A 17,720-nucleotide genomic window follows, 5' to 3' on the forward strand; every position below is an offset into this window, starting at 1 on the left:
TTCATTGATTCTGGAGCATGTGGAAATTTTCTGTCCAAGGCATGGGCCAGAGCTCATGGAGTACCCGTTTACGCCAACCCAAATGCTGTACCAGTCACTGGGTTAGACGGACGCGCCTACGGAACAGGAATACAATACGAAACAGGATGGATACCAATGCAGCTCGGAAACCACTTCGAGATGAATAATTTCGATATCATCTCAGAACTAGGGAAGTACGATGTGCTATTAGGAAGTCCATGGTTGAAACGACACAACCCCGAAATCGACTGGAAAACGCACACACTCAGATTCACACGATGTGAATGCCGAACGACGAACGGCGAGGCGACGGATAAGCCTAAGAAAACCGCCAAATTTAGGGAGTCTAGCCCTGGGCAGGCAGACACACCAGAGAACATGCACAGGCAGCAGACCCAGCATAGTCCTCGGTCCTCGGGAGGTAGGACCCCGCATACCATCGTGAGAATGGATGCCTATGTCACAGAAGAAGTCGCGATGTCAGACGATGAAATTGACAACTACGTGGTAATTGACCACGCCGAAGACACGAAGGCCCTCTGTGGGACAGAGGAAGAGGTACAGATACCTGAACAATACAAGGAATTCGAAGACGTGTTCACACCACCACCAATTGGCACACTGCCAGAACACGGTCCGTACGACCACGAGATCAAACTCAAACCAGGGATGGAACCCAAGTTCATGCCGATTTACCAACTCAACGAGAACAACAAACGTCTCTTGAAGGAATATATCGACGAAAACTTGAAGAAGGGATACATACGACCATCCAAGTCACCAGCAGGATACCCCATCCTATTCGTTGCGAAGAAACACGAAGACCCCACGAAACGGCAACGAATGTGCATCGATTACAGACAGCTGAACGAAGCCACGATCAAGGATCGACACCCATTGCCTTTGATTCAAAGCATCCAAAATACTGTTGGGAAAGCTAAGATATACAGCAAGTACGACATCACGGAAGCTTACTACAGGCTACGAATCAAAGAAGGGGACGAATGGAAAACAGCATTCCGAACAGAACTTGGACACTTCGAGTATACTGTTATGCCCTTTGGATTGACCAACGCACCAGCATCATTCCAAAGATTCATTCTAGACGTTCTGAGGGAATATCTAGATATCTTTGTTGTTGTCTACCTAGACGACATCTTGGTCTACTCCAACAACGAGGAAGAACACGTGCAGCACAACAAACTCGTTCTTCAGAAACTCAGAGAAGCGAAAGTCACATTGAAACTCAAGAAATGCGAGTTCCACACGGAAGAAACTGGATTCTTAGGATATGTCATCACCAAGGAGGGATTCAGCATGGAAGAAGAAAAAGTACGAAGCATCCTGGAATGGCCACGACCTACCAAGGTTAAGGAAGTGCAACAATTCCTAGGGTTAGCCAACTACTACCGACGATGGATCGGAGGATTTTCAGCAAAGGCACACGGCCTAACAGAACTCACGAAAAAAGACCAGCCGTGGGAATGGAACAACGAAGCGAAACAATCGTTCAACGAACTTAAACGATTATTTTCGGAACGAATCATACTCGCAAGAAATGATCCACAGAAACCATATGTCATGGAGACAGATGCATCGGACTACGCGTTAGGAGCCAGGCTCACGCAACCCGATAACGAACAGAAATATCGACCAATTGCATTTTGGTCCAGAAAGATGACACCAGCCGAATTAAACTACGATGTCTACGACAAAGAACTATTGGCAATAGTCATGGCATTCAAGACATGGAGACCATACTTGGAAGGAGCAAACCACCAAGTAGTAGTGAAGTCAGATCACAAAAATCTGACATACTTCACCACTACCAAGGAGCTCACCAGACGACAAGCACGATGGGCAGAAGAACTGTCCCGATACGATTACCGAATCGAACACTGCAGCGGAACGTCCAACAGTCAAGCAGACGCGCTCAGCAGAAGACCTGACTACCAAGAAGGAGTCAAAGAAGCATCACCAGCCATCCTACGAATGGATGAATATGGCAATATTGTTCACAACCACCAACAGCTAGCAGCAACTAGTGAAATCCTAGACGAATGGACGGCCAAACTCAAGGAAGAGACAGCTAAAGACGGAACCATCCAGAAAATCTTGGAAACCGCACCAGCAAAGATGACCCAAGAAAACGGACTTGTCATCATACACGGATTGATCTACGTACCCGAAAAATTGAGACAAGAAACGATCAAAAACCACCATGACACCCCAGCGGAAGGACATATGGGAGCAGAAAAGACTATCGAAAGCATCACAAGGAACTACTTCTGGCCGAACATCCACAGAAAAGTCAGGAAATACATACGAAACTGCGATACCTGTCAACGAGACAAACCAACAAGACACATGCAGTATGGAGAGCTACAACCTGTCGAAGCACCGACAACACCGTTCGAAGTCATCACCATTGACTTCATCACCAAGTTACCCCAGTCGGACGAACAAGATATGATTATGGTAGTGACGTGTAAACTCACGAAGTACACATACCTAATCGCAACCACGGAGCAGATCACAGCAGAAGAAATGGCAGACCTGCTTGTGAGACACGTTTTTGCAACCAACGGAACGCCCAGGGTCATGATATCTGATCGAGACAAACTATTCACCTCGAGACTCTGGCAGTCACTTACAGACTTGATAGGGATAGAGCTACGACTTTCAACAGCCTATCACCCGCATACCAACGGACAGACAGAACGAACAAACCAAACAGTTGAACAATGGCTACGCCACTACGTCAACTACCGACAAGATAATTGGGCAGCACTCTTACCTATTGCACAGTTCGCGTTTAACAACGCCGTCCACTCAACGACCGGTGAAACACCAGCATTTGCAGTATTCGGAAGAAACCCGACACTGCTAGGAGAAGCAATCGGCAAGAAACCAGTCGCCGAAAACGCACGACTCATGGCTCGAGGCATCAGACAACTACATGCACAACTCGCCAAAGACATTGAATTCATGAACTACCGCATGAAAATGTACTACGACCGCACCCACGCGGAAGGGCCAGACCTAAAAGAGGGGATGAAAGTGTACCTCTTACGACGAAACATCAAAACCAAGCGACCTAGCTCGAAACTCGACCACCTGAAACTCGGACCGTTTAAAATTGAAAAGAAAATCGGACCAGTCAATTATCGCTTGAAACTACCAGAAAGCATGAAAAGAATATTCCCGACATTCCATATCTCGTTACTCGAACCCGCACCAGAAAATGCAACCCTTGAAACCAACGTTGAACTCGCGGAAGACGAAACAGAGGACGAATACGAAGTCGAAGCTATCCTAGGGGATAGATGGATGGATAATCAGCAGAAGCTCTTGGTTAAATGGAAAGGGTACCCTACCTCGGAAAACACATGGGAACCTATTTCGAACCTGAGGGGCTGCCACCAGCTGGTTCAACAATATTATCGCGCGGCGAAGAGACTACCTCGCCAACGGAAGCAGCGAAAGCGTCGAAATCAATGTCGTCCCAATTTACGGGACTGGACGGATCGACAGACGCAAGAATCTGCGTCAGAGTAGGACCCTCTGACGTAGCCGCAAGGATCCTACCAGGATCGGAAGAAGCAGATTGAGAAACCTCGCCAGCGGCACGAACGCTCTCTGCACCACAATCTTGTTTTTCCGTATCGACACGCTCTTTTTCGATACGAGCAAGCTCTTCAGCTTCACGACGTTCGAGATCCTCCAACTCGGAAATCTCCTTAAATTCACGAGCGATAAAGTCACCAGCACGCTCTCTTAACAAAGCTTCTTGTTGCTCAAGGCGCATAACTTGAGCTAACGCTTTCTTTCGTTGAGCAGCAATCTCTTGCTGCATTTTGACCAGTTTACGCCATTCGGCGTCAGAATATGTCGGCTTCGACATCACGCACTTCGCCCGACCACCACCAGCGATACAACCAAGACACTTGTCGGAACACTCCGCACGGAAACACACTCGTTTGAGACGGACGCAGCGTTCACAAGGGATTACAGCCCTGAAACCTTCCTCCTCGATCCTCGTCGTCAGATTATTTTTGCGAACAGAGGAACGACACACCATGATGATCGAAATAGGTGAAGAAACATGAGGAACAGGAACTCACCAAAGGGGGAAGACGCTATTTAAGTCTTTGGGGACAAAGACCCTGAAGGAGGGGATGATGTTACGGACCCACTTCGGTTGAAGAAAATAAGTCAACCACGACCAACCGATCTGTCAAGATTGACACACACGTGACAGGGGAGCCAGGTATGGCAGCCGACCAATTGGCATGAAGGAGCCAGGAACAGCTGTCTAAGGCAGCAAGGCAACAGTGGCTCATCAGCGATGTGCACTGCACATCAGCGATGCGCGGAGCGCATCAGCGATGTGTCCCGAACACATCAGTGACAGGAAGGACTGGATATATAAGGACACTCACTTGGCACCATGTATTTAGTTCTTCGCGATCAATCTCTTCTTGATTCTACATCATTGTTACTTAGGAACCACAAGATTGGAATACGACAACGGTTCATTGTTCATACTTGTCTCGAATCCAAACCTAACGACGAAGGGGAGATCCATAAGAACCTGACCTCGTCGGCGCCCTCAGCAGCTCCACGTTTACTAAGCAAGACCTCTAAGGACTTGAGCATCTAAGGCCTGTTGCCGTGTGTGATCGGTAGGCATTGCAATAGAGTGACGAGACACCCTTGGCGTGCAGAGTGACCAAGAGAAGTATCACCCTTTGAGGACCCACTCACCGAGACTCGCTAGGTAGTGCGTAACACTAAGCTCCCTAAATTTGGCAGTTTTCTTAGGCTTATCCGTCACCTCGCCGTTCGTTGTTCAATATTCATATCATATAAATTTAAGTGTATATGTTTTCTAATCGATCTCGGGGTTGTGTTATTTCAACTATAGACTTTCTAACAATATATCATACTTCCCTAGTTCGGAGATGATATCGAAGTTGTTTATCTTGAAGTGATTTCCGAGTTATATTAGTATCTATCCAGTTTCGTATTATATCCCTATCCTGTATATATATCTATCTAGTCCGGTAACTAGCGTAACGTTAAGATTAACATAGACTAATATCCTATAGACCTTGGCCTATACCTTAGATATAAAGTTTCTGTATACTCCAGAGTCGATAAACGCTTGTGCTTTCCTTCCTATCAAGATCAGTTCGACTTTTAGATAAGATCCTTACTATATTCCACAAATTAATTAGTCCAGAGTTTCTTCAATAGGTTTGGATAGTATTAGCCTATATCTAGCTAGATAGCTATTCTTATACTAATATTGCTATTGTGATATCTTTTTATATACATTTATCTCTAATCGATAAGATTTAGCCTCGGCTTTTTCTTTGTTGTGTTATAGATAATAGTATAGTTCATAGCATTATATAAAAAATATCATGCTATAATCGGGATATCTGGCGTATCTACAATATAAGCAGTCTGTTTTATTACATAGGCATCCTGTACTATAGGATATTTCATGTTCTAGTCAGAACATATACTACTATAGATTGTATTCGATCTAGGCCCTTTTCTTTTCTTTTTTAGTGGCATTCTTGTTTATAAGCTTGTATAGCTCGTTCAATTTCATAGTTGCACCTCGAATATAGGGCTCTTCCCTGACTATCTAGTTAAATATCTCAACAGCCTATTCCAGATCTTGGTATTATATTTCAAGACTCAGAGGTTTAAGCTCAAGATCCTAGGAGTCCTCTATTCCCTAAATAAGGTTTTGTGTCTCCTGAGATTGTTCCTCTCACTCTTGAGACTTAGACTTATCTAGAATCCAACTTCTACTATCTCATTCGATTTCTGGAAATTTATGTCGCTAATTTTCTTTTAACAATTCCGAAGTATCACTTCCTTCGTATATCTATGCTTCGTTATTAGTATCATCATCTAACTTGTCCCTATCAAGTTCTTTCTTACTAAGGTTTATCTATACCTCCAACATATCCTTGAATTCTTATTTCTAGAATAGTCTTCCTTGTTTCTTATACTCTTCCGTGACACAGAGCTACTATACTCTATCATTATACCTGCCTCGGCCCTCTCCTATAACTCTAAGTTACTATAGTCGTCGCTATCTTTATAGCACTAGATATTCTTTCGCGAAATATCCTTTCTTGTTACAATTAAAGCATTTCCCTTTTATCTGCCTATGTTGTTTTTCCTTTTATAGACTTTCTGCCACATCTAAATCCATTAGTTCCGGCCTATAGAGATCTTGTTTCTAGTAATTTAGATTCTACTAAGGTTGAAGTCGTCATCCTATATTACTTTTTCCTAGATTTCGTTTCCAGTTTTCGACTTCTCGTTTTTCTATTTATCGATCGAAATAACAATTATCTATTTTGACAATAATATCGATAAGATTTTTTATATCGTCAGATCGATCGATTTGTGCTAATTCGTCCTTTATATATAACTTAAGTCCTTGAACATATAGAGGAATTAGAGCATAGTCTTCCTAGCTTAATATAGCTACAACCTGCATAAATTCTATAACATATATTATAGTAGACAAGATTTAGCATATTCTCGCTAGTCTTTATTCTGTATTGATCTTTTCGTTAATCTCGCTAAATATATATTACAAGTATTTCTTAAAGTTAGCGTAACTTACAAAGATTTCCTTAGTAATCTAGGACTGTTCCTTAACTAGGTTGTCATAATAGTCTCTCACATATATTTTTAACCAATCCCAAGCTTAATCTCGCAGATAGATAGATACAAAGATCATCTTATTAGCCTCGTTCTAGAGTCCTGGGCTGTTAACGTCCAGATACAATTCTATTTACGTTAGAAATCTCCTAAGCTTAGATCGGATCCTATCAAAGATGTCTACCTTCGGTACCTTGATTCAGTTAACTAGTGGTCCATGCAGTATGGCTCCAATCTAAGCTCGTGCCTATTCTTCGGCATCGCAGAGTTCAGTAATAGCTGTATCCTATTAACAAACTCGTTCGGCCAGGGCGGTCATTTATCGTCTGAGTTCAATGACATCTTTATCGTCACTATCTTCAGAAGGCATAGTCCTAGACTACACTTGTGACGGAGCAGGCGCTCTACCTCCTTGGTTGTTGTTTCGTGCGTTACTACCTTGAGTCGACATATTGACATTGTCTTGTTCTTCAAGGTCAGGGCGTCAATACTTGTTCAATATTACTTGGTTCGAAAGGATAGCGATCAATATGTTACGCACTACCTAGCGAGTCCCAGTGAGTAGATCCTCAAAGGTTATACTTCTCTTAATCACTCGGCACGCTAAGGATATCTCGTCACTCTATTACAATACCTACTAATCACACACAGCAACAGGCCTTAGATGCTCAAGTCCTTAGAGGTCTTGCTTAGTAAACGTGGAGCTGCTAAAGACGCCGACGAGGTCAGGTTTTTATAGATCTCCTCTATATCATTAAGATTTGTTTTCGAACAAGTAAACAATAAACCGTTGTTGTATTCCAATCTGGGGTCTTTAAGTAACAATCATAAGATGATAAGAAGATTGATCGCGAAGAACTAAATACATGGTGCTAAATGAGTGTCCTTATATATCCAGTCCTTCCTATCAACTGATATGCTCGGGACACATCACCGAATGTGTTCTACGCATCACTTGATATACAGCGCTCATCGCCCGATAAGCCGTTATTACCTTACTACCTTAAGCGGTTCTTTAACCGCTACATTGAGTAGTGCGGTTGTTCTTTGTGCCGGTTGGTCGGCTGCCGTATCTGGCCCCTTCGTCACGTATACGTCAACTTTGACAGATTGGTTGGTCGTGGTTGACTTATTTCCTTCAGCAGGAGTGGGTCCGTAACAACTATCTGGCAGCCCAAGCTAGTTTCTGCAAAGAAAACATTTATCACTCTATAACACGCAAAGCTGTGCGATTTCACCGAGCCGTCAGTATTCATATAGCTTGCAAGAAAAGAGTTCTTTCATGGTAAGCCGCCTCGTTTTCAATCAGGACAAAGCTAACACGTCCAGACTTTTGATCCTCAAGATCTCAACCCCGCCGAAGATTTTTCGGATGTACCTGCAAATAGAATCAAGTGGGTGGAGGGTAAGGGTCAGTGGGTATACTGGAAGGGATGTAGTGCTATGACCGTCTATGAGGATGAAGGAGAGGGAAAGGTACACAGCAAGCTTAGCGGTCAAGTGAAACTTCAAGCTGGAATCGAGCTATACTTCGTTGGGGGACAAGTCAAGGATGGATAGCCTTGTCAACTGTGGGAAATGCATTGGTTTCTATGTATATAGCTTTTTTTGTATCTGAGCGCCGCCTTTCAACCCCAGAGACAAGTTGATAATAGCACCTTCGTCAGGTCTGCTGGTAAGCATCATAGACACACACCCCGTCACACGATTTCCTTCTTCCAGTTCCTTCCTTCGCATTCGGCTCGCCTGGATCGCTCCATGTATCTCAGGGCCAAGTGTACGAATAATAGCTTCATCCAACGCACCTTTCAGTGTTATTTCAGGGCGTGAACCAAGAAATATCCCGACAGCATACCCTCTCTCATTCGCGTCTCCTTGATTTTCCAGACCGAGAGCTGGCCTTGTGGCGTGATTTATTTGAATAATAGACTTGAAGGGATGACATATTTCGGCCTGGGAACCTTGGAAGTAGGCCGTCATCTCAGAGACTTGAGAGTACTCCGAGCGGATTTAGCCAACCCGCCTCGTCGAAGGGTGCCTTGGGTCTATAGTACTGACATTACAGCCCTCAAGTCACGTCAGATGATAATTGATAGATTGGGAAGAGACTGGCAAAAAACAATCCCTCAATCCCAGCAGCAGCCTACACTTCGCCGATCACGTAAGATGATCAAACAAGCCCATCAATTTCATGGATGATCGTGATAACTTAGCTCAGCGCCAGAGCTCCTTAAGGCATTTTTGCGGTTGGCTAGGGAGCGAAGACGGGTCTAATTAGCGACTCATGGACGATGGTCAATCAGCGGTCGGTTGAAAGGGCGAAGGTGACCGTTTGGGGGCGCATTGCAGGGCATTCGTGAACTGAAGCCTGGGACAAAGAGCGGCCAGTAGTCCTCCTACATTACTCTCTACATATCCAATCATCAGGCAGTCCGAGGGTGATGTATATATACTACTTGAAACAGCAGCCGTCCACAGCGTACAGTATAAAACCAAGAATGTATCGAGCCATATAGAGCTAGGAAATCAAGGGCGATCCGGGTGACCTACAGGGCCAGACTGACCCCTTCGAATTTCCGCGAGTAGTGAAGTAGGCTATACTCAGGGTGTAGAGTCTTTGGCTAGCAGGGACCACGTCAGCCGACCAGGAAATGCCACCGGCAAAACAAGATAGGGGGGAAGGGACGGAGGAGCGTAGGAAAGAAAGAGCATCGTCAAACAACATACCTAGACATCTTCACGGCCCACAAGCCTAAGCCCAACCCGACCCGACCATATACATAGGCTAGGTTTTGGGCCTTTAGGGCCTACGACAGGCTTTAGGGGTTAACAGTGTTAATGGGTTAGCCATGAATTATGTTATTAACTAACTAGCCGAGAAATGAAGGTTTGGTAATACGGTGGTAACTGCACCGTGTATTCCCCTTGCTTTTCAGGAGCCCCACTTCATAACGCAGGCATCGGACACCATCCCTCGCATGATGATAGATGTCCGAGCCATATGGTCCTATTCACCCGTCGGTCTTGTGATCAGCTAATTCCAAGTAACACTCAGTGGCTCTGGCGCCCTCGTCCGTTGGAAGTGCGATACTTTCACCCTTCAAAATGCTCCTTCAAATCAGGCTGGGCCGTGGCTGGATTCACATTACGAAGGAAAATCCAAGCTCATCCCTGATGGAAATGAACTCGGGCACTAATGGCTTCTGCCAATACAAGAAAGTTCGCAACCGGAAACAATCCTTGCTGTTGATCCACCACACTTTGCCAAATTGAGGACAGGTACTTATTAGAAGCTACTAAAAGCTCCCTACCTGGACACTTCGTTGAATCGGATGGGTTTGTTCGTCTGTTGCATTGAAACTAGCAATCTGATTTATTGGCTTATTTTCGCGGATGACAGGCCGTTCATGCAGATCGTCATTATTGGAAGCTCAAGCGGAGAGATTAGTGCTTCATAGTAGGAAACATTGGCCACAGACGATCTCCATCATCTCAAGCGAGGAGGCTTTGAAGCCTCTTGTGAGAGGTCATCACAACAACATTGTGACAGGAAATGTGTATAAATTGGCACCAGCCTTGGCCTCCGAAACCTTTCCACCCAAGTCACTCGTTCTACCCCAGTCACTCTTTTGGACAACCATTCTTCGCTTATATACTTCTTCCACATACTATCACTACGAATTCACTTTCTTAATCTCCCAACAAAACAACCCGCAAACATGAAGTTCACTGAACTCGCTATCTCCCTTGCCTTCGCCGGCGTTGTTTCGTCTGCTGCTATCCAGGGACTTGGACTCCCTATCGTGGAGGGTACCGTTGCGGGAGTTGATGGCGCTGTTGATGGAACCCTAAGCGCGGCTGGTCTTAAGCGGGATAGTGGCGATGCCTTGAGCGGCGCTGTCTACGGTGTTACCAGCTCCCTCAACGGCGTGACTGGCATTGCAGGAAGCCTTGCTGGTACCGCCGAGAGTACGACCTCCGGCCTCGTCGGCACTGCGGAGTCTACTGTTGGAGGTCTCATCCCCGCTAAGCGCGACGAGCTTGGTGCTATTACTGGTACCGTTGAGGGGACCGTTGACACTACTGTTGGTGCCACTACTGACGCCGTTGAGGCTGTTGTTCCGCCCACTGTCCACGGTATATCCGTCTACCGAAGTAGTCTATAACTTGCGCTAATTTGTTATCAGAGGTCGGAACTCTCACCAAGGGCCTCGCTCGCCGCGAGCTTGGGGGTCTCACCAATGTTATTGATGCTTCTGTCAAGAACGACCTTGGCATGGTGACTGGCAGTAAGTCTTCCTCCATCTATCTCACCCAGATCAACTCTGACTAACTTATCCCGCAGACCCCAGCGGACTCATTGGCGCCCTCGAGGGTCTCCATGTTGCCCTTGCTAGGGGAGATATCACCCATGGCCAGCTCTCTGGCATCCCCGTCGAGCTCGAGAATGTCGTTGCTTATCTCTACACTGCCTAAGTTCGCTGAACATTCTTCATCAAGCCCTCCAGCTCGTTGCGTTCATTAACAGGCGTCACAGAGCTGGCCCAGTGATTTGATCTTCATCCTCTCTTCAATCATTGCTGTTTAGAATCATTTCCAGGCTGAGCATACGAAACTTGAAGCCTTTCTGTACAACATCTTTAGTGTTCAACGATGAGGACCGTTATGCATTGTAGACTATCTGGGCCCCTATGGGGAAAATGTGCAACATCGAGTTAACTTTCACGCTAAAATACGTTATTACTAGGGAGCCCAAGTACCCTCATTAGCCGTTCCGACCTTTCCTCCTAAGATTGATACATATGTGATACAAAAGTATATTGATGAATAAAGCCTATGACCTTCCGGGTTTATTGTGCTTCTCATCCATATATCCAACAAGAACAGCATCGATATGTTGACTGGGGATGATCGGTTCGCCTTCAGTATAGTAGTAGCGATCTGGCGATAGCCAACCGTATTTCCAGAGAGAGGCGGCTCCGTTTAACGGGATCATAATGATTCCCCTTGTGGGATAGAAGGGATTCGCTAGCTTTACGGGCCTTGTAAAGTGTCTCACGGTACAGCCGAGCACCTAACGAGAAGACTTAGTACATGATCAGACTCTAGCGAAGGAACTAATCACATTAAATCCATCTGAATCAAGCTCTTGTTGTATCACTTTGGAAAGAGATTCCACATGTTCATCAAGGCCCCCGTACTGCCACCCGTGCTCATTTCTCTTCAGTTGAGTTGTGTTTCCTTCAGAAATTTTTCGGCGTATCGACGTAAGGACCTTACTCAAGTCCTTTGAGATTGGTTCTGAGCGCATACCGGACAGGCTATGGTATTCAAAGCTGATGAACGTATATCTTATATTCAAAAGAATTTTGTGGTCATATTCGAGGGGGCGGGGGAGGCTTGGGTATCAAAGGTGGCTCAGCCGATGCGTCAGCCGATGCGTTGGCCAATGACGAGAAAGTGAGGGGCATTTATCTCGTGACTAAGTAATGCATATCTCGACTATTAGCTTAGCGAAGTATGCTCCAATTTGAACGAACATTTGTATTGACTTGTTAGAGCTGGGCGCGGGGCCGCCGGGCGCCATTGTATGCGCTGAGTCAGCCGTCCGGGCCCCTCCAGGGCTCCAGGGCTTCAGAGCTCTATTGGTTTCGCGACAAGTTTTGCCTATTGAAGTGAAAACCCATCTTGGATGAACACCTTGACGGGATCTCTGCTGCCTCGAGCTTGATTTCCTCTGTGTACAATCCAAAGGCCTGAACTCAGCTCTTGCTCCAAAATGGCGGCAACAAATGTCGAGTTTCCTTACTCACTGTACGCTCTCACCACTGCTGTCTCGCCAGCAGAGATAATTATCCAAGCCAGAACAACAAATGCTGACGTGGGATCTAGCACAATCTCGTTACCTTTTCCGAGCCAGCGTCTAGCCTCTTCTGCCCTTCAAACCCTCGACGTTGACTCCGAATTGTCTCCGCTTGTGCGCCGCACCCTCGCCCTCGCAAATTCCGACTTTGACAACGCGGCTGAGCCGCAAGAGAAGAAATTGAAGCAAGACCCGGAAGAATCTAAAACCATACTGAAGGTTACTTACTCTGCCACCACAAACCGCATGCTGCGAGTGGCAGTCAACGGCTTCATGGAAAGCTTGGGTGTGATCTTGGGCGTCATGAACGAGCTGGACGTGGATGTTCTGGAGGCGGAGACGAAGGGATGAATGTCCAACAGAAAGCGCAACTGTTGACACCTTAGTCCCGGTCGTCGCATTCCTCCAGTCGGGTGGCTCAGCAGTATGTAGCCAGGTCCAAAAGACGATTCAGCGCCCGAAGCTTCCAAGGTTGCTGATTTCCAACGCCCCCGGGGCCATTCAGACATGCGGGGCACTATAGGAATACGCCACGCAATCGCTGGCATCGTATGGATAGCCGCGTGGCCTACGGAAAGCATGACGATAGGAACCGTCGGAAATGGAACAGTTGTCTTCCGTGCAAGAGTGGCTGTGCCATCACGGAGCTGGTACGCCTTTGGGAGGAATTTGAAATTCTTTTCCTCGCGACCAACGGCGCGTATTCCTAGAATGGCATGAGGGCGGGGGCCGAGACCCTCCCACTCTTCTAAGCAGGAACACAAATGGAACAATTTTTGAGGCTTGTACGCCTAACTTGGAGCTTAGAGAGTTATGCTTGACCTGGAACTGGATAAGCTTAATGCACTTGTGCGACATAGAAAATACACGCCGACTCAGGCAGTCATTAGAATACGCCGCACATCTTGGGGGAATCAGGAATTCATAGTGGTAGCCTGCTTGTTTTCAAGTACGCCCGCATACGAAAAGAAATTCATAAACATGAAGGAAATGTAAGCAGGGTGGCCAATCAAAGACATCATAGATTGCATGACTATCTGCCCAGATTCGGAATGTCCTCCTCATATCTCCGGGGTTGACGGGGCCACTCAGGACCAATGCCTCGGTTGGAGAGGAAGACCTAGCCCCTGTTCTCTGAGTAATTGGTACTGGAATCTTCAGTGGAAGCGTGCAGTACATAACCACGATGCGCCCCAGCATCTGCCTCCAGCGGACCCCTCTTGCTATCTTTCATCCCCGCAGACCCCTATCGACGTCATTACATCCGCTGCTTCCATTTCACCCCGGAGCTCAACAGCCACGACAATACCCTCCAAGAGTCTCTATCCCACCCGCTCCCAGACACATCAGCACAATGTCCTCCGCCACTACCTTTTATGACTTCGAGCCTCTCGACAGTACGTTCCCCGCCTTCTGTGATACCATATTTGTGGCTTTTCCCTCCCCTAGGTCCAGGTGGACAAAATCTTCGCTAAACCCACCCCCAAAAAGAAACATAGCTAACCACGATCCCAATCCAACAGAGAAGGGCGCTCCCTACCCCCTCAAGTCGCTAAGCGGCAAAGTCGTCCTTGTCGTCAACACCGCCTCCAAGTGCGGTTTCACCCCCCAGTTCGAAGGCCTCGAGGCCCTGTACAAAAAGTTCAAGGCGTCGAACCCAGACGACTTTACCATCATCGGCTTCCCCTGTGGCCAATTCGCCAACCAGGAACACAGCAAAGACGACGAGATCCAATCCTTCTGCCAGGTGAACTACGGCGTGACTTTCCCCGTGCTGGGCAAGACGGACGTGAACGGCGACAAAGCCGCGCCCGTCTTCACCTGGCTCAAGGAGCAGGTGCCCGGCGTTCTGGGCCTGAAGCGCGTGAAGTGGAACTTCGAGAAGTTCCTGGTCGGCGCGGACGGAAAGGTCGTGGACCGCTGGTCGAGTCTCACCAAGCCTGAGTCCTTGGAGCAGCCTATCCGCGAGGCGCTCGAGAAGGGCAAGAAGCAAGGTATCCTTGCGTCGCAGAAGAAGGCCGAGACTGGTGAGAGTGGCGAGGCTGGTGAGCAGGCTAAGCTGGCGTAAATGGAGTAGTTGGGGGGGGTTTCTCCCGATGGACATGTTTCCCACTTCCCTGTTGGCTTCTGCCGAGGATGGCTTCAGTGATCGAGGCTGGGCATGGAAAGAGTGGAAGAGCATGGTATCCTTTCATCGTGGACGAGACCTAGAGGATACAGAGGGGACGGATCAGGCCAGATGCGCGATGTACAACAGGCCTTTTGTTTTTGATTGATACCATTTTATTTTGTAGACATACCCTCTCTTGTCAAACTCAATATCAGCTATAGCTCAATGTATGCTTAATGGAAATTCTATGAATAAAGCTTTGGATCATGGGCGGGAAACCAGCGACTGGAATGTCATTCTCTGTCACTCCCATTGCGATGACTTGAGTCCCTTTTTTCATAAATAGATGGATGTGAGCCCATGAAATGAAATTCTTCCTAGTGGATAGTCTGTCCGGTCATCGTGATTTCGACCTGAAGGCTCTTCTTTTTATGCGGTGGCGTCCTTGGGAATGAGATTGCGCAAGGAAAGGTCGTAGACGACATCCTCAACTTTCTTGACCTAGAAGCAAACGTGAGTTCCTGCTATCCTCAGGTTGGGAAAAGCATATAAAGAACTTACGCTATACTTGAGTCCGTCACTCCGCTTGCGCAGAATGTCATTCTTCAGGTTCAGCAGTTGGAATCCAGCAAAGAGCTCCTTGACGAAGTTTCCAATCTGCAGCGGACGTTCATAGTCACCGAGGGTGACTGAGTTGACGGCCAGACGTGACTTGATTCAGTGATTAGTACCTTATTCGGCAGGTCGCAGTGCATAAACTCACCAGCTCCTCGACCATCGCGATCAGCCCCAGGAGGTACTCTTCGATGGTCAGGTGGAACGCATCACTTTCCTTCAAGTTTACGGGCACTGGGATTGCAAAATGTCATTTCTCGCAGATTCGAGAGCATTGGTAGCTGGAAGACGTACCTTCGAGGAACTTTCCCACTTCTTCAATAGTCATGAATGAGGCTGAGCCGGACTTGTACTCCTCTAGCCCTCCAAGCCATACACAGAGCTCGATTGACGCGACCTGTAATCTTCAATGAGAATACACTCAATAGTTTTCAGATACTTGCAGAGTACGAACCAGGTTCTGCAACTCTCGGGTCCACAGTCCATTGTACTTGTAGAACGGGTGCTGGTCAGCCACTGTTTTCAGGCGAGCGACCTCTTGCTTCTGGGTGAGGATGTCTTTGGTGGCATCGTCAAGGACCTTTTGAACTGCTTGGAGTTAACGAAAGAGGTTCTTTGCAAATGCGCTCAAAGCCGTTCCGAGCACACAAGACCAATCTCAGCAAGGAAATCAAGCCCCGCGCCCCTGTTTTGACTAGGGGTAACGATTTACATACTCTGGGTAGTAGGAGTTGAATGGGCGCGCGACAGAACAGCTTGGGTAGATCGCCCTGGGAACGCGAGAGTGTTAGCTCCAAGCCGGCACTGATCCTGAAGCCACAGGAAGACCGCTTCTCATAATTGAGCAGGGGCTCATCCTGAGGGGACCAAGGTTCATACCTCTTCGAGCTAGTGAATTGATAATCTCATGTAGTTCCTGGCATGCCCCGTTAGCTCCGCCCGGCTGAATTTGTGCGCACCGCCTATCCGCAGTTGGGCTTTGGCACGAGATTTTCCCACGACAGAGATGCATGCTGGAAGCGCTAGACTTACATCACGGACAGTAGTCTCCTCATCAATCTTCGTCTGGAGGTCCTCGAAGATTTGTTGGTCGATCATAATGGCTGCTTTCACGGGTCTGGGGAATTTGGAGAGGTAAGGTTCGATTTGCCGGGCGGCTGGTGGTGACTCGATTGTCAAGGGCCGATGGTTCTGCTCAATCGCCAACTCAAGAGACTCGATGCGTTGATCTCAGAGCTGGGACTATATATTTGATAGAAACTGGTAAGAATAAATACTTTGGTCTTATAAGTCATCATTTTTATAAGCCGTGGAAGCACTAAGAGTCCAAAGAGAGAAGAGGAAATCTACTATCGCATAACTGTTTTTGCGCTTCTCAAAGGGACGGATCGAATTAATTTCTTCTGACTTACTTCTCTTGCTGAGGCTAGGCTTGTCAAGGGATTTCGTTTCTCTAGAGAGTGGCCTTCATGCCTAGGTGGAGCACTAGACATCCGGCACCAAGGGAAGATAGCGCAAACTGTGTGGATTGAAAGATCATATGCTATAGAAAAGGAAACCCAGGATTCATTTTTGTTATTATCGTCTAATCATAAGGAGTTCAGACAAGCAAAGGCATGTTGAAAGGCAAAGACATGCTGCGATATGTCTGGAATCAGCACCATCTAGTAGCGGTAGCGAGTCGAGTAATCTAGATACTCATTAGCGAAGGCCATCTAGGTAGGATTTAACAAGTTTCGGTTACCCTTTGGGCTCACAACCAAACCACGGCCCTTCTTTGCGCCCTTGTAGATGGTTTCCAGGATGTCGATGAGCTCTTGCTTGTCCTCTAGTACCCAGTTCAACTTGTTGTTGTTACCTGTACCGAAGTCACACATCATATGCTTATTTCGATAGAAGAACATGAGGGTCATCGGGTCGTAGAGTTCGTACATTCCGATGAAATCGGGTACGTCGTCGAGGTCGCAAACGTAGATCACCGCAAAGTCTAGTGGAAGGCTTGTCAACTACCTGTATATATGCAGAGTTCGGGTGAAGCTCGAAACTTACTCTTGACACGCTCTGCAACCTTGTAAAGCAGCTCATCTTGCTGGATGCCTACAAAAGTCTCGTTAGCAGCGCGACCGCGGGATGGGGACAAGCAGTTCAACTCACAATCGGGATCATGATCGCGACCGAAGCGAATGACCACGAGGCGTTCCTCCTCCGTCAGGATAGCCTGGTCAACATGCCAGGCTGTAGGCAGGTGAGGGAGCACAATCGAACCCATGGTGGCTTTCTCTTTGAAGGGAGAATCTTCTAGAGGAAGATGAACTTAAAGCTTGCGCTTATCGCCAGCCCCGCGATAAGGTATGATCACGTGGTGATAAGTGCCATAGAACTTGGGAAGTTGCAGAGAGTCTGAAGTCTTTTGAG

At 47.1% G+C, this 17,720-nt stretch overlaps 6 protein-coding genes across 6 annotated transcripts; 3 read left to right on the forward strand and 3 right to left on the reverse strand.

Annotated features, from left to right (window-relative positions):
* Positions 1-9,235: 9,235 nt before the first annotated feature.
* N7468_004197 (uncharacterized protein) lies at positions 9,236-9,442 on the reverse strand (the record flags this gene model as incomplete). The annotated part of the gene is made up of 1 exon (XM_058473494.1): positions 9,236-9,442. The coding sequence occupies one exon, from the start codon at positions 9,440-9,442 to the stop codon at positions 9,236-9,238; it is 207 nt and encodes a 68-aa protein (XP_058332497.1).
* A 994-nt stretch (positions 9,443-10,436) lies between these two features.
* Positions 10,437-11,193, forward strand: N7468_004198 (uncharacterized protein; the record flags this gene model as incomplete). The annotated part of the gene is made up of 2 exons (XM_058473495.1): positions 10,437-10,872; positions 11,063-11,193. 2 exons carry the CDS (start codon positions 10,437-10,439, stop codon positions 11,191-11,193), a joined length of 567 nt encoding a protein of 188 aa, XP_058332498.1.
* A 1,303-nt stretch (positions 11,194-12,496) lies between these two features.
* N7468_004199 (CTAG/PCC1 family protein) lies at positions 12,497-12,931 on the forward strand (the record flags this gene model as incomplete). Its single annotated transcript, XM_058473496.1, has 1 exon — positions 12,497-12,931. One exon carries the CDS (start codon positions 12,497-12,499, stop codon positions 12,929-12,931), a length of 435 nt encoding a protein of 144 aa, XP_058332499.1.
* A 1,003-nt stretch (positions 12,932-13,934) lies between these two features.
* N7468_004200 (glutathione peroxidase) lies at positions 13,935-14,648 on the forward strand (the record flags this gene model as incomplete). The annotated part of the gene is made up of 2 exons (XM_058473497.1): positions 13,935-13,977; positions 14,104-14,648. The coding sequence occupies 2 exons, from the start codon at positions 13,935-13,937 to the stop codon at positions 14,646-14,648; spliced, it is 588 nt and encodes a 195-aa protein (XP_058332500.1).
* Positions 14,649-15,119: 471 nt separating this feature from the next.
* Positions 15,120-16,403, reverse strand: N7468_004201 (translin; the record flags this gene model as incomplete). The annotated part of the gene is made up of 7 exons (XM_058473498.1): positions 15,120-15,191; positions 15,252-15,401; positions 15,454-15,539; positions 15,600-15,702; positions 15,760-15,893; positions 16,022-16,075; positions 16,265-16,403. The coding sequence occupies 7 exons, from the start codon at positions 16,401-16,403 to the stop codon at positions 15,120-15,122; spliced, it is 738 nt and encodes a 245-aa protein (XP_058332501.1).
* A 566-nt stretch (positions 16,404-16,969) lies between these two features.
* Positions 16,970-17,574, reverse strand: N7468_004202 (DIM1 family thioredoxin-like protein; the record flags this gene model as incomplete). Its single annotated transcript, XM_058473499.1, has 4 exons — positions 16,970-16,995; positions 17,050-17,292; positions 17,355-17,402; positions 17,460-17,574. 4 exons carry the CDS (start codon positions 17,572-17,574, stop codon positions 16,970-16,972), a joined length of 432 nt encoding a protein of 143 aa, XP_058332502.1.
* Positions 17,575-17,720: the final 146 nt, after the last annotated feature.

The sequence above is a fragment of the Penicillium chermesinum genome (assembly GCF_028974085.1).
Source record: "Penicillium chermesinum strain IBT 19713 chromosome Unknown utg000003l:1.0-5111272.0:1.0-5115320.0, whole genome shotgun sequence".
Taxonomy (NCBI): Eukaryota; Fungi; Ascomycota; class Eurotiomycetes; order Eurotiales; family Aspergillaceae; genus Penicillium; species Penicillium chermesinum.